We start from the raw sequence: 15,324 nt of genomic DNA, 5'->3' as shown, positions 1-15,324 counted from the left end.
TGTGTTGTTTTTTTTAAAAAAAATCTAATCTAATGCATGAGAAATCTAATGCAGGAAAGAACAACACCAGCCGGGTCCTCCCTCAAAAGGCAGCCATCTCCCACAGCTAGTTGTATCTGGACTTTCCTCTCATTGCTGGGAGCTCCTGGTTAAAGTGAAACTTTGGTCAGAAAACAGTGTTCAAGAATGTGAGAGACAGCAAGTGCCTACCTGGACCAAGCTATATCCTGTACGCTGAATGAGTGCACGCAGGGCTGCTTCTTTCTGTGTGCCGCTCAATCCATCCCCGGATTTTTGATTTGATTCCATTGACAGTGATTATCAGCAAAAAATCAGGTTAATTAGGGATGCTCACTGCAATCAAATTTAAGATAAATTAAGTAAATTTTAATATTGCTAAGACCAAAAGTGTCTTTTTCCCAAAAGGCATTTACATGACCAATTCTCTCTAATTATTGTTAACCTAGCTAAGAAACAATAAACCCTTAGGATCAATAAAACTCAACTTTTAAAATTTTCAATTTTCCAGTTGGCTTGAAATTTATAAAACAAAACTATATTAATGCATTTTCTTTAACAGCCTGATCATGCAGTAGCCAAAAATCATGATTCAAGAATTAAAATCCAAAAAAGGTGACATTCATTTTGCACATAAAGCAGAAATAAAGCATATAAACATCTTAAATTATGAAATAGTGAGGGTTATCACTTGCTAACCCTATTAATTCACAGCAACATATTACAAGACTTTTAATTAAATAATGAAGATATATATATTTAAGGCATATATGATTACATTTCTAATTTTTCTTTTTTGGTTATTTCGGTTTCCTGGACTTCTAATACATTTCAGTTAAATATAGAGAATAAATAATGAGGGGTATGGTAATTTTTATGACATTTTCAAATGGAACTGGGACAAAAATGCAACCCAACTGATCATTTTGGTAAATCACAATATCTATTTTTCAATAAGAAAAAAACACAAATCTCCTTGGCTTCACTTAGAACCAAGTGGGACTAAGAAGTCACTCTTCTTCTGAAATTCAGAAAAATTGATAGAAAATTCTTCACTGTAAATGAGATTTCTTTGTTTCAGTCTACAAATATAGTTTATATCTAGGACCTGTATTAACAAGTAACAATCTACAACAGCCCTATGTGGGATAGGGACTGATTATCTTGTATCTATTCCAGTGCTTAATACAGTGCTTGGCACCTAGAAGGAGATTAATAATAATAATGTTGGTATTTGTTAAGCGCTTACTATGTGCAGAGCACTATTCTAAGTGCTGGGGTAGACACAGGGGAATCAGGTTGTCCCACGTGGGGCTCACAGTCTTAATCCCCATTTTACAGATGAGGTAACTGAGGCACAGAGAAGTTAAGTGGCTTGCCCACAGTCACACAGCTGACAAGTGGCAGAGCTGGGATTCGAACCCATGACCTCTGACTCAAAGCCCGTGCTCTTTCCACTGAGCCATACTGATTAACAAATGCCACAGTTAGTATATTCATTCAATAGTATTTATTGAGCTCTTACTAGGTGAGTATATGCAAATCAATCAATCAGTCAGTCACATGCAGAATTAGTGATAAGCCCTGTGTTTTTTAAGAATAATATCCCATATTCTCCACTGTAGGGAAGAATTACAGATAGAGTTTTTCAATCTAGTTTGAATAAGAGTGTCTTTTCTTCCCATTTGAAATATTGTCTTTATGTCTTTGAGAAAATAAATTAATATTTTTAATTCATCATCATTAACAGTAATATCATCATTGTCAACAGTAATTAGTGAGAACTTTATTGGGCATGTTAGGGGATGTGATATTTGTTAAGCACCTACTATTTGCCAAGCAGTGTCCTAAGCCCTGGGGTAGATATATATTTACTCTCTTTCCCACTCCTTTCCAGCTCACCCTTTTCATTCCTCTCAAACTAATCTACTTACTTGCCTTGTTCTTGTCTCTTCCACTGCTGACCTCTTGCTTACACACTTCTACCTGCCTGGAATTCAGCCTACTACTCACTTCATCTTCAAAGTTCTCCTTCAATTGCATCTCCTTTGGAAGTCCTTCCCTGCTTCACCTCAAATCTCCCCACTTTATATCTACCCCACTGCCACCTGAGAATTTCTGCCTCACCTAAGCACTTAACTACAAACCCCTCAGACAGTTATACCAAACCTATATGCTTCCTTACTTCTCCTTATCTGTTATTTAATTTAGCACTTGTCTTCCCCGCAAGATTGTAAGGTCCTTGCAACAAGGGATCACACATAATTCCTTGAAGACCAGCATTACTCTTCCAAATGCTTAGTACAGTTCCCTGTACACAGTAAATGCTCAACAAATACTATTGTTTTATTGGTTTAGATTTTTGTTTTATGTGACTAGAAATGGGTAACCATTTGAGGTTTTTGAGGAGAGAAATGGGTTTCAAAAGGTAATGATAATAAAAATAATAATAATAATTTTGACATTTATTAGTCATTCTCTATGTTCCAGGTACTGAAGTAAATGCTGGGGTAGATACAAGCTAATCAGGTCAGACACAGTCTGTGTCCCATATAGGGCTCACAGTCTCAATTCTCCATTTTACAAATGAGGTTACTGAGGCCCACAGAAGTGAAGTGACTTGCCCAAGACACACAGCAGATAAGTGGTGGAGCAGGATTAGAAACCAGATCCTCCTGACTAGCAGGCCCATACTCTATCCACTAGACCACATTTCTTCTTTGTGTTGTGAGGGACAAACTATAGAAAGGAGTTTGAGTCAATCAGCTCTCCACATCCTAGCTAACTGCTAATCTTTCACTACAATCCAGCCCACACACTTTGCTCCCCTAAAGACAACCTATTACGCTACCTCAATCTCATCCTTAGCTACTCTGACCCCTTGTCACATACCTCCCCTGACCTGGAACTCCTTCCTCCTTCTTAATCGACAGACCAACTCTCTCTCCATCTTCGAAGCCCTACTAATAGAGTATCTCTTCCAAGAGACGTTCCCTGACTAACCTCTCACTCATTCATTCATTCATTCATTCATTCATTCAATGAATCATATTTATTGAGTGCTTACTATGTGCACATCACTATGCTAAGTGCTGGGATAGTAGAGTATAGCATTAAGCAGACACATTCCCTACTCACAGTGAGCTTACAGTCTATATGGGGAGACAGACATTAATATATATAAATCAATTACAGCTACGTACAAAGTTCTGTGGGGCTAGGAGAGGGTATGAATAAAAGGAGCAAGTCAGGATGATGTGAACTGGGAGAAGAGGAAAAGAGGGCTTAGTCAGGGAAGGCCTCTTGGAGGAGTTATGCCTTCAATGAGGCTTTGAATGGGGGTAGAGTAATTGCCTGTCAGATTTGAGGAGGAAGGGCGTTCCATGCTAAAGGTAGGATTTGGGCGAGGTATCAGTGGTGAGATAGATGAGATCGAGGAACCATGAAAAGGTTAGCATTAGAGAAGCACAGTTTGCGGGCTGGATTGTAGGAGGAGAGTAGCAAGTGATTGAGTGGTTTGAAGCCAATGGTGAGAAGTTTTTGTTTCATGCGGTGGTGGATAGATAATTATTGCAGTTTCTTGAGGAATGGGGAAATGTCCTGAATGTTTTTGTAGAAAAATGATCTGGGCAGCACAGTGAAGTGTGAACTCGAGTGGTGAGAGTCAAGAAGCTGGGAGCTGAGCATAAAGGCTGATACAGTAATCAAGGCAGATTAGGATAAGTGGCTGTATTAACCTCTCATTTCCCCATCCTTTTAACTCTGTGTTCCACAGCACCTATGCACTTAAATCTGTACCCTTTAAGTACTTTGACACTCATCTCACTGCCAGCCCCACTGCACTTTCGTGCTCCCCATTTTTGAAATTTATTTTAATGTTCGCATCACTAGTTTGTAAGCTCTGTGAGGGCAGGGATCATGTCTACCAACTCTACAGTATTGTGGTCTCCCAAGCAGTTGACATAGCATTTTGCATATAAAAAGTACTCAATAAATACCTTTGATTGACAGGGAGGCCAGTCAGAAAACTTTTAGAGTCAACATGATAGGGGGTAGAACTCGTGAAATTCATTCATTCAATCGTATTTATTGAGCACTTACTGTGTGCAGAGCACTGTACTAAGCATTTGAAAAGTACAATTCAGCAACAAATAGAGCAAATCCCTGCCCCAAATGGGCTCACAATCTAGAAGGGAGGAGACAGACATCAAAATAAGTAAACAAGCATCAATAGCATCAATATAAATAAATGGAATTATAGATACACATCATTAGTAAAATAAATGGAATTATAAATATATACATATAATCACACAAGTGCAATGGGGCGAGGAAGGTGGTAGAGTAGAGGGAGTGAATGGGGTGATGGGGAGGGGAGGGGGAGAAGAGGAAAAGGAGGGATTAGTCTGGGAAGGCCTCCTGGAGGAGGTGAGTTTTCAGTAGGGCTTTGAAGGAGGGAAGTGTGATAGTTTGGCAGATTTGAGGAGGGAAGACATTCCAGGCCAGAGGTAGGATGTGGGCCAGGGGTCGATGGCGCGACAGGTGAGAATGAGGCACAGTGAGGATGTTAGTGGCAGAGGAGTGGAGTGCGCCAGCTGGGCTGAAGATGGTGAGAAGGGAGGCGAGGTAGGAGGGGGCAAGGTGATGGAGAGCTTTGAAGCCAATAGTGAGGAGATTTTGCCTGATATGGAGGTTGATAGGCAACCAATGGAGATTTTTGAGGAGGGGGATGACATTCCCAGAACGTTTCTGTAGAAAGATAATCCAGGCAGCAGAGTGAAGTATAGATTGAAATGGGGAGAGACAAGAAGTTAGGAGATCAGAAAAGATGCTGATGCAGTAATCCAGCTGGTATACAACAAGTGACTATATTAGCGTGGTAGCCATTTGGATGGAGAGGAATGGGAGGATCTTGGTGATGTTATGAAGGTGAGACCGGCAGGTTTTGGTGACCGATTGTATATGTGGGGTGAATGAGAGAATGGAGTCAAGGATGACACCAAGGTTGAGGGCTTGTTCATTCAATAGTATTTATTGAGCACTTACTATGTGCAGAGCACTGTACTAAGTGCTTGGAATGTACAGTTCGGCAACAGATAGAGACAGTCCCTGCCCACTGATGGGCTTATAGTCTAATCAGGGGAGACAGACAAAAACAATAGCAATAAATAGAATCAAGGGGATGCACATCTCATTAACAAAATAAATAGTGTAATAAAAATATATATAAATGAGCGGATGAGCACAGTGCTGAGGGGAGGGGAAGGGAGAGGAGGAGGAGCAGAGAGAAAGGCAGGGAAAAGGGGGTTTAGCTGAGGGGAGGTGAAGGGGGAGGGCAGAGAGGCAGCAGAGGGAGCAGAGGGAAAAGGGGAAGCTCAGTCTGGGAGGGCCTCTTGGAGGAAGTGGGCTCTCAGTAGGGCTTTGAAGAGGGGAAGAGAATTAGTTTGGCAGAGGTGAGGAGGGAGGGCATTCCAGGACAGCGGGAGGACGTGGCCCAGGGGTCGATGGCGGGATAGGTGAGAACGGGGGACGGTGAGGAGTGGGCGGCAGAGGAGTGGAGTCTATGGGTTGGGCAGAAGAAAGAGAGAAGGGAGGCGAGGTAGGAGGAGGCAAGGTGATGGAGAACTTTGAAGCCCAGAGTGAGAAGTTTTTGTTTCGTGCAGAGGTTGATAGGCAACCACTGGAGGTTTTTAAGAATGGGAGTGACATTCCCAGAGCATTTCTGCAGGAAGATGATCTGGGTAGAGGAATGAAGAATAGACTGGAGCGGGGCGAGAGAGGAGGAAGGGAGATCAGAGATAAGGCTGACACAATAATCCAACCGGGATATTATGAGAGCCTGTACCAGTAAGATAGCCTTTTGGGTGGAGAGGCAAGGGCAGATCTTGGCGATATTATAAAGGTGAGACCGGCAGGTCTCGGTGATGGATTGGATGTGTGGGGTGAATGAGAGAGCCGAGTCAAAGATGACACCGACGTTGCGGGCTTGAGAGACGGGAATGATGGTTGTACCATCCACAGTGATAGGGAAGTCAGGAAGAGGACAGGGCTTGGGAGGGAAGATGAGGAGCTCAGTTTTGGACATGTTGAGTTTTAGGTGGCGGGCAGACATTCAGGTAGAGACGTCCTGGAGGCAGGAGGAGATACGAGCCTGAAGGGAGGGGGAGAGGACGGGGCAGAGATTTAGATTTGTGTGTCATCTGCGTAGAGATGATAGTTGAAGCCATGAGAGCAAATGAGTTCACCAAGGGAGTGAGTGTAGATGGAGGACAGAAGAGGGCCAAGAACTGACCCTTGAGGAACCCCAACAGTTAGAGGATGCGAGAGGGAGGAGGAGCCTGCGAAGGAGAACAAGAATGAACTGCCAGAAAGATAAGAGGAGAACCAGGAGAGGACGGAGTTCATGAAGTCAAGGTGAGATAAGGTGTGGAGGAGAAGGGGATGGTCTACAGTGTCAAAGGCAGCTGGGAGGTCAAGGAGACGGAAAGGATAGTAGTGCCATCCACAGTGATGGGAACATCAGGGAGAGGACAGGGTTGGGTGGGAAGATTCTGAGCTCAGTCTTGGATATGTTGAATTTCAGGTGGCGGGAAGACATCCAAGTAGAGATGTCCTGAAGGCAGGAGGAGGTGCGAGCCTGGAGGGAGAGAGAACTGGGGAGTAGATATAGATGTGAAATATTATATATTTGGAAACAGACTAAATTCGGGACAAGATTGAGAGAAGTCAAAGATGAAACCAAGATTGCGAGGTTCTGGGAGTAATCAGTGAAGTTGAATACCATGGGAATGCTTTGGTGATAAGATTAGGAGGGAAGATAGAGTTCAATTTTTGGCATGTAGTATTGAGTTTAACATATTAGAAGTCCTCTAAATGGACAGCCTAATAAGCATCCTCATTAACATTTATTTAGTGCTTCTGTGTCCAGAGTACTGTGCTAACTACTGAAGTAGTTAAAAGAAATGATCCCTTCTTTCGAAGGAATCTTTCTGCTTCCAGTCTAGCAGAGGAGATATATACCTAAATTAGAGATTAGGAGGAAGGCAGGAGGAAAGATAGACAGTCCCCTCTAGACTATAAACCCCTTCTGGGCAGGGAACGTGTTTACCAACTCTCCCTCTCCCAGTGTGTGATACATTGCTGTGCACAATGTAAGCATTCAATAAATATCATTGACTGAAATGCAAAATTGTCAGATGAGAAGACTGGGATGGAGATGTAGATTTGAGGCTATTGGCATAGAATACTATGTGCCTTGATAAGTTCCCAGAGAGAGTGAGGGAAGAGAAAAGAATATGAGCCTATAGGGACACTTTAAAATGTTTAATTTTTGGTGAAAGCTTGTTCCAGTTTTCCCCATATACAAACAGAAGCATATACAAACATCTGACTGACTGATGCCCAAATACACAAGAAGGGATTTGGCGAGCATGTAGCTTCTCATTCTTTCAGCACTTAAAGTCTGAAGCCATACCTAGTTCACTGGGACTGAATCAGCACAGGCAGCCCAGCTGGAGCGTGTCTTTGCACAAACTTTAGTTGGGCTAGTTCATGACTTTTCCCCCTCTCCATCAATCAATCATGTTTATTGAACACTTACTGTGTGCAGAGCACTGTATTAAGCATTTGGAAGAGTATGACATAGAGTTGATAGATGTGTTCCCTGCTCACAGAGAACTTACAGTCTAGAGTCTCAACTCTTACAGTCTTGGCTCTCCTTTCCATAGAAGAGAACAAAATGCATGGTCATTCATTCATTCAATTGTATTTATTGAGCACTTACTGCTCAATGGTGAAGGGAGGGGTTGAGGGAGCAGAGGGAAAAGGGGAGCTCAGTCTGAGAAGGCCTCTTGGAGGAGATGAGCTTTAAGTAGGGTTTTGAAGAGGGGAAGAGAATGAGTTTGGTGGAGGTGAGGAGGGAGGGCATTCCAGGACTGCGGGAAGACGTGGCCCAGGGGTCGACGGCGGGATAGGCAAGAATGGGGGATGGTGAGGAGGTGGGCGGCAGAGGAGCGGAGCGTGTGGGGTGGGCAATGGAAAGAGATAAGGGAGGAGAGGTAGGAGGGGGCAAGGTGATGGAGAGCCTTGAAGCCTAGAGTGAGAAGTTTCCTTAGAAAGAAAAAGTGGCACAAATTGAAATAAATTTATTTTGTTCTTTCTGTGTTCAGAAAATAGACATTTGAAGGGATTTTATATCCAAGGAGCACTTTTTCAAACTGTGGTCCTTAATACATGTAATCACTTAGCGCAGGAACTCAAACAGTAGATTAAGAAAGCTTCCTTTTTTTAACAAATGGAACTTGTTAAGCATTTTACTATATGTCAAGTGCAGGTTTAGATACAAGATCATCATTTATTCAATCATACTTATTGAGCACTTACTATGTGGAGAGCACTGTACCAAGTGCTTAGGTTGGTCATCAGGTTGGTCATAGTCCCTGTCCCACATGGGCTCACAGTCTGAGAAGGGAGGAGGATTTATTCCTCATTTTGCAAATGAGTTAACTGAGGCACAGAGGTATTAAGTGACTTGCCAAGGTCACAGAGCAGACACATAGCAGAGTCAGGATTAGAACCTTGGTCCTCTGGCTCCCTTGACCAGGCTCTTTCCACTAGCCCATGCTGCTTTAAATTGTCCTCTTTCTCGGAGCTCACCTTTTGGGGAGCTCACCTCCTCCAGGAGGCTTTCCCAGACTGAGCACCCCTTTCCCTCTGCTCCGCCTCCCCTCCCCATTCCCCCCTCTCCTGCCCTCTGCTCTTCCCCCTTCCCCTCCCTTCAGCACTTTGCATATTTGTATATATTATTTATTACCCTATTTATTTTGTTAATGATGTGTATATCTCTATGATTCTATTTATCTTGATGATGTCTGTGCCAGACTACTTGTTTTGTTTTGTTCTGTTTTGCTTTGCTGTCTGTCTCCCCCATTTAGACTGTGAGCCTGTCATTGGGCAGGTATTGTCTCTATCTGCTGCTGAATTGTACACTCCAAGCGCTTAGTACAGTGCTCTGCATATAGTAAGCACTCAATCAATATTATTGAATGAATGAATGAACGAGAGCTGTTGATGCCCACCAGAGGTGTAAACTCAGTAACTTTTGTGTTCACCGTTCCTCTCCTATAGAGAAATATGCAATTTCTTCTTCCCTCCCTTAACCCCATTAATTTTTCCAGGTGGAGAAGGAGAATAGGGCAATGAGGAGGAGGAGGAGAAGAGGAAAAAGGAGGAGGAGGAAGAGTAGGTTGGGCAGAGAATATTTGTCTTTTTGATTCTGTATTGGGTGCCTTACATACTGTAGAATATCATTCCACAACGAGGGGGTTCTCCCATACTATCACTGCTATTACTCCTAGCAACCAATTAATCACATTTCTTAAACATTTCCTGTGTGTAGAATGCTATGCTAAGCACTTGGAAGAATACAATATAACACAGTTGGTAGACATGTTCTCTGCCCACCAGGAGCTTACAGCTTAGAGGGGAGACAGATGTTAATATAAATTAATAAATTAGGGATATGTATACAAGCATTGTGGAGCTGAGAGAGGGATGAATAAAGGAAAAAATCCAAGCCTAAGGGTGACACAGGAGGGAGTAAGAGAAGAGGAAATGAGGGCTCAGTCAGAGAAGGCCTCTTAGGGTAAATGTGCTTTTAATAAGGTTTTAAAGGTGAGGAGGGTAATCATCTGTTGGATATGAAGAGGCAGGATGCGGGCAGGAGGTTGGCAGCAAGAGAGACCAGATCAAGATACAGTGAGTAGGTTGGCAGTAGAGGAACAAAGTGTGCGGGCTGGGTTTTAGTAGGAGAGCAGCGAGGTGAGGTAGGAGGGAGTAAGGTGATCGAGTGCTTTAAAGTCAATGGCAAGAAGTTTCTGTTTGATGCAGAGGTGGATGGGCAACCACTGGAATTTCTTGAGGAGTGGGGAAACCTGGACCGAACGGGTTTGTAGAAAAATTATCCAGGCAGCAAACTGAAGTATGGACTGGAGTGGGGAGAGACAGGAGGCAGGGAGATCAGCAAGGAGGCTGATGCAGTAATCAAGGAGGGATAGTATAAGTGCTTGGCAGCAGTTTGGATGGATAGGAAAGGGTAGATTTTAGCGATATTGTGAAGGGTGATCCCACAGGATTTGGTTACAGATTGAATATGTAGGTTGAATGAGCGAGATGAGTTGAGGATAATGCCAAGGTTATGGGCTTGTGAGACAGGGAGGATGGTGGTGCTGTCTACAGTGGTGGGAAATTCAGGGGTATGACAGGGCTTGGATGGGAAGACAGGAGTTCTTTTTAGGACATGTTAAATTTGTGGTTTTAGTGGAGATGTTCAGAAGACAGGAGGAAATGTGAAACTGCAGGGAAGGAGAGAGGTTAGGACTGAAGAGATAGATTTGGGAATCATCCACATAGAGATGGTAATTGAAGTCTTAGGAGTGAAAGAGTTCTCCAAGGGAGTTGGTTTAAATGGAGAATAGAAAAGGACCTAGAATTGAACCTTCAGGGACTCCCACATTTAAGGGGTAGGAGGTAGAGGAGGAGCCTGCAAAACAGAATGAGAAGGAGCGGTCAGAGGGGAGGAGAACCAGGAGAGGGCAATGTCAGTGAAGACAAGGTTGGATAATGTTTCCAGGAAAAGGTGGTGGTTGACGATTGAAAGGTTGTGGAGAATTAGCATGGAAGAGAGGCCATTGAATTTGGCAGGTAGGAGATCACTGGTGACCTTTGATATATCAGTTTCTGTGGAGTTAAGGGGGTCAAGATGAGAATTGGAGGAGAGGAGGTGGAGACAGTAAATATAGACAATCTGCTCAAGGAGCTAGGAGAGGAATGGTTGGAGGGAGATGGAGCAATGGGGTCAAGGAAGTATTTTTTTTTAGGATATGAGAGGCAGGAGCATGTTTGAAAGCAGTGGGGGGAAAGCCATTGGCGAGTAAACAGTTGAAGATGGCAGTTAGGGAGGGAAGAAGGGACAAGGCAAATGTGAAGGAATTAGCTTGAGGTGCAGGTAGAGGCGTGGATTTTGAGAGATCTCTTGAGAAGGATGGGAGAATTGAAGAAGAAAGGGCAGGAGGGAGGAAGTGGAGAGGAACAGGGGAGATTTTAGGGAGATAATACCTGATGGTTTCAATTTTCTCAATAAAGTACAAGGCCAGGTCACTGTGGGCAATAGGTGGGAGGACACAAGGGTTGAGAAGGGAGTTAGACATCTGAAAAAACTGGCCAGGGCAATGGGCTATGGAGCCAATAAGGATGGAGAAATAATGTTGCCAGGCAGAGAACAGGGCAAAGCTAAAGCAGGCAAAGATGAACCTGAAGTGGACAACGTTGGCCTAATATCTGAATTTTCACCAGTAGCCCTCTGCAGCTTGTACACAGAAGTGAAGGAAGCTGACTGTGGAGGTGATCTAGGGCTGATAGTGGTATGAGATTAGCTGCTATGACTACTATAGTGTAGAGCATAGCATCACAGTTTTTAGATCCTCGAGTAGTTCCACAGAAAAGAGAAGCCTTCCTACCTGCAAGTTGCTTAGAGTCACAGCGCATCTCTCTAGGATAATTTTTTGGAATAAAGGAATTTGTTCACATATAGAAAAACCAAGAGAACATAAGTACTAACCAAGAGTGCTTCCTTTAATTCTTTTTCCCCCTACAGATCCATGTTATTTTTCCTTCCAAAGTCATGATAACAATCTCTTAATAATGATAATGATATTCCTATGTGCTTGCTATTTTCTAAATACTGAATTAAACACTGGGAATGGTACAAGATAGGTCAAACACTGTCTTTAAGGTCCTCTTCCAAGTGCATAGTACAGTGCTGTGAACCAAGTAAGCACTCAATAAATGCCACTGATTGATTGATTTATTGGTGAAATGACAAGTCAAAGCTTGCAAAATCTACCTGTATTTCTATTAGTAGTTAGAGAGGCACGAGGAGGATCAAGGGGCTTGGAAAACAGAAAGAGAGATGTGCCTTTGATCACATACATGACTAGACTGAGTTAGTGACGCAGGGAGAGAGAAAGGCTGATATTCAAATCCAAATCTTGTCGCCAGTGAAAAAGAGTTCAGTTTCTTCTATTTTTCAAGTAGGTGCTTATTCAAATGATGCCTTTCACTGCTCATATATTTTACGCCTCTGAAACCAAGACAGAGTTTTTTGCCCATTTTTAGCCTTAAATCCCAAAGGCTTATCATACAATTTCAATTTAAGCAATTTCACTCAAACATCCTGGAACCTGGAACTCTTTAACCTTCTCCCATTTCACCTCTCTCCTGCACTTCCTTCTCCTTCCTTTTCTCCAAATGCATCCCCAAGAAGCAGCGTGACCTAGTGGATAGAGCATGGGCCTGGGAGTCAGAAGGACCTGGGTTCTAATTCTTGTTCTGCCAATTGTCTGCTGTGTGACCTTGGGCAAGTCACTTTATTTATCTGTGCTTCAGTTACCCCATCTGTAAAATGGGGATTAAGACTCTGAGTCCTATGTGGGACATGGACTGTGTCCAACCCAATTAGCTTGTTTAGCTTCCTGATGCTTAGTAGAGTGCCTGGCATACAGTAAACACTAAAATATCATTTAAAAAAAGAAGTGGATGCTAATATAGAAAGTAGAAGAATCAAGGATCAGACTCTTCCTCTTGTGAGATGACCATAATGTTTTTGTTGAAAACTTGGGCAGTGTGATCTTAATTAAGTTTGTGTGCTTTCCTCTTTGCTCTTGGAAATCATGATAGTGGAGGCAGGAGAGAATATTCATTCGTTCATTCATTCAATCATATTCATTGAGCGCTTACTGTGTGCAAACCACTGTACTAAGCAATTGGGATAGTATAATATAACAACAGACAAATTCCTGCCCACGGTAAGCTCACAGTCTAGAGAATAGGATTGAACTCCCTTAGTGTTGTGGGTCCTTGTGGATAAAACTGAGTATATTTGAAGATGCTCTAACCTGCATATGGCAGTTCCAAAGGGCCCAGGATTGGGGGCCAGAAGACCAGGGTTCTAGTCCAGGATCTAACCCTTGTCTACTGTGAGGCCTTGGGCAAGTCACAAAGCCTCCTCTGTGCCTCAGCTTCTTCATCTGTAGAATGGGAATTCAATTGAGATGGGAACTGGAACTTCTAAGTCCTGAGATAGATGCAAGTACCCCACACTGGACTCAGTGGGACTCAGTCCCACATGGGAATCACAATTCAAGTAGACCAGCACGTGTTGATCAAAATGAGATGATTAGTTTGGACAGGGCAGTGACGATTCTGGAACAATTTTACATTCTTCAAATATTTGTAAGCATTTTGATTCTTACCCCACCCCCACAATACTTATGTAAATATTCTTATATTCCACTATTTTCCCTATCCTAAATATACTTTAAAGCCTGTCTCACTCTATAGACTGTAAGCTCCCTCAAATCAATCAACCAATCATATTTATTGAGCACTTGCTATATGCAGAACACTGAAGTAAGAGCTTAGGAGAGTAAAATATAACAGTTGGTTGGCACATTCCCTGACCACAAACAGCTAATAGTCTGGAAGGAGAGACAGATATTGATATAAATAAATAAATTTTGATATGCATATAAGAGCTGTGGGGCTGACAAAACAATCCAAGCTCAAGGGCAACAAGGAAGGGAGAGGGATCAGAGGAAATGAGGACTTAGATGGGGACTTAGAAGACTTGGAGGAGTTAGGAGTTTAATAAGGCTTTAAAGGTGGGGATAGTGACAGTCTTTCAGATATGAGGGGTTACGGAGTTCCAAGCCAGAGGTAGGATGTGAGTGAAGGGTCGGCGAGATAGATGAGATCAAGAAAGAATGAGCAAGTTGGCATTAGAGGAGCAAAGTGAGCATGCTGAATTGTAGTAGGAAATCAATGAAGTAAGATAGGAGGGGACAAGGTGATTGATTGCTTTAAAGCCAATGGTAGGGAGTTTCTGCTTGATGTAGAGGTGGATGGGCAACCACTGGAAGTTCTTGAGGAGTGGGGAAACATGGACTGAACAGTTTTGTAGAAAAATGGGGAGTGGGAAGATACAAGAGGCAGAGAGGTCAGCATGGAAGCTGATGCAGTAATCAAGGTGGGGTAGAATAAGTGCCTAGTTTAACATGGTGACAGTTTGGGAGGATAGGAAAGTGTGGATCTTAGCAATGTTGTGAAGATTGAACCAAAAGGATTTGGTGACAGATTGAATATGTTGAAAATATATGAGTTAAATGAGTGAGATGAGTCAAGTCTAATGCCAAGGTTACAGACTTGTGGCAGAGAGAGGTAGGTGACGCTATCTCCAGTGACAGGGAAGTAAGCAGCGGAGCAGAGTTTGGATGGGAAGATAAGGAGTTCTGCTTTGGAAATGTTTAATTTAAAGTGTCAGTAGGACATCCAACTAGGGATGTCCTGAAGGCAGAAGGAAATCTGAGATTGCAGAGAGAGAGACCAAGGCTGGAGATGTAGATTTGGGAATCGCCTTCAAAGAGCTGGTAATGAATGAATTCATGAAGAGCCATGGGAATGAATGAATTCTCCAAAGTAGTGTGTTTAAATTGAGAATATAAGAGGACCCAGAACTGAGCCTTGAGGGAATCCCACAATATGAGGGTGAGAGGCAGAGAGGGAGCCTGTGAAAGAATCTGAGGATGAGTGGCCAGAGAGATAGGAGAACCAGGAGTGAATAACATTAGTGAAGCCAAATTTGCATAATGTTTCCAGGAGAAAGGGATGGTTGACAAAGGCAACTGAGAGGTTGAGGAGAAGTAAAATGTAGTAGAGGCTGTTGAAAATGGCAATAAGGAAATCACTGGTGACTTTTGAGAGGGCCATTTCGGTGGAGTGAAGGGGGCGGAAGCCAGATTGGAAGGGGTTGAGGAGAAAGTTGGAGGAATGTAATTGCAGACAGCAGGTATAGAAAACTTGTTTGGAGAGAAATAGTAAGAGAGATAGGGCAATAACTGGAGGGAGCCATGGGGTCACGGGATAGGTTTTTTAAAAAATAGGAGATACATGAGCGTGTTAGAAAACAGTAGAAAAGAAACCATTGGAGCGTGAAAGATGGTGGTCAGGGAGGGAAGAAGGGAGGGGGAAAATATTTTGATAAGGTGTGAAGCTATGGGGTCAAAGGCAGAGGTGGAGGGGGTGGATTTTGAGAGGAGGTAGGAGATCTCCTCTTGAGATACTGCTGGGAAAGATGGCAGAGTTGAAGAAGGGATAGGAGGGAAGATTTTGGGGAGATTATGTCTGATGTCTATGGGTAGGTATCATTGTCTACCAACTCTGTTGTATTGCTTTCCCAAGCATGTAGTACAG

General features: G+C 43.0%; 1 protein-coding gene across 2 annotated transcripts in view; it reads right to left on the bottom strand.

Annotated features, from left to right (window-relative positions):
• A1CF (APOBEC1 complementation factor) overlaps positions 1-15,324 on the bottom strand; it is a 115,144-nt gene that overhangs the window by 73,747 nt on the left and 26,073 nt on the right. For both annotated transcript variants that reach the window (XM_029059055.2, XM_029059056.2), the window contains exon 2: positions 211-354. In XM_029059055.2, the coding sequence (XP_028914888.1) occupies positions 211-309 (99 nt within the window). In that variant the 5' untranslated portion in view covers positions 310-354. The remainder of the gene's footprint in view (positions 1-210; positions 355-15,324) is intronic.

Source organism: Ornithorhynchus anatinus, chromosome 3, assembly GCF_004115215.2.
Source record: "Ornithorhynchus anatinus isolate Pmale09 chromosome 3, mOrnAna1.pri.v4, whole genome shotgun sequence".
Taxonomy (NCBI): Eukaryota; Metazoa; Chordata; class Mammalia; order Monotremata; family Ornithorhynchidae; genus Ornithorhynchus; species Ornithorhynchus anatinus.
Note: the sequence above shows the minus strand (reverse complement) of the source record. Positions and strands in the feature narration are given on the sequence as shown.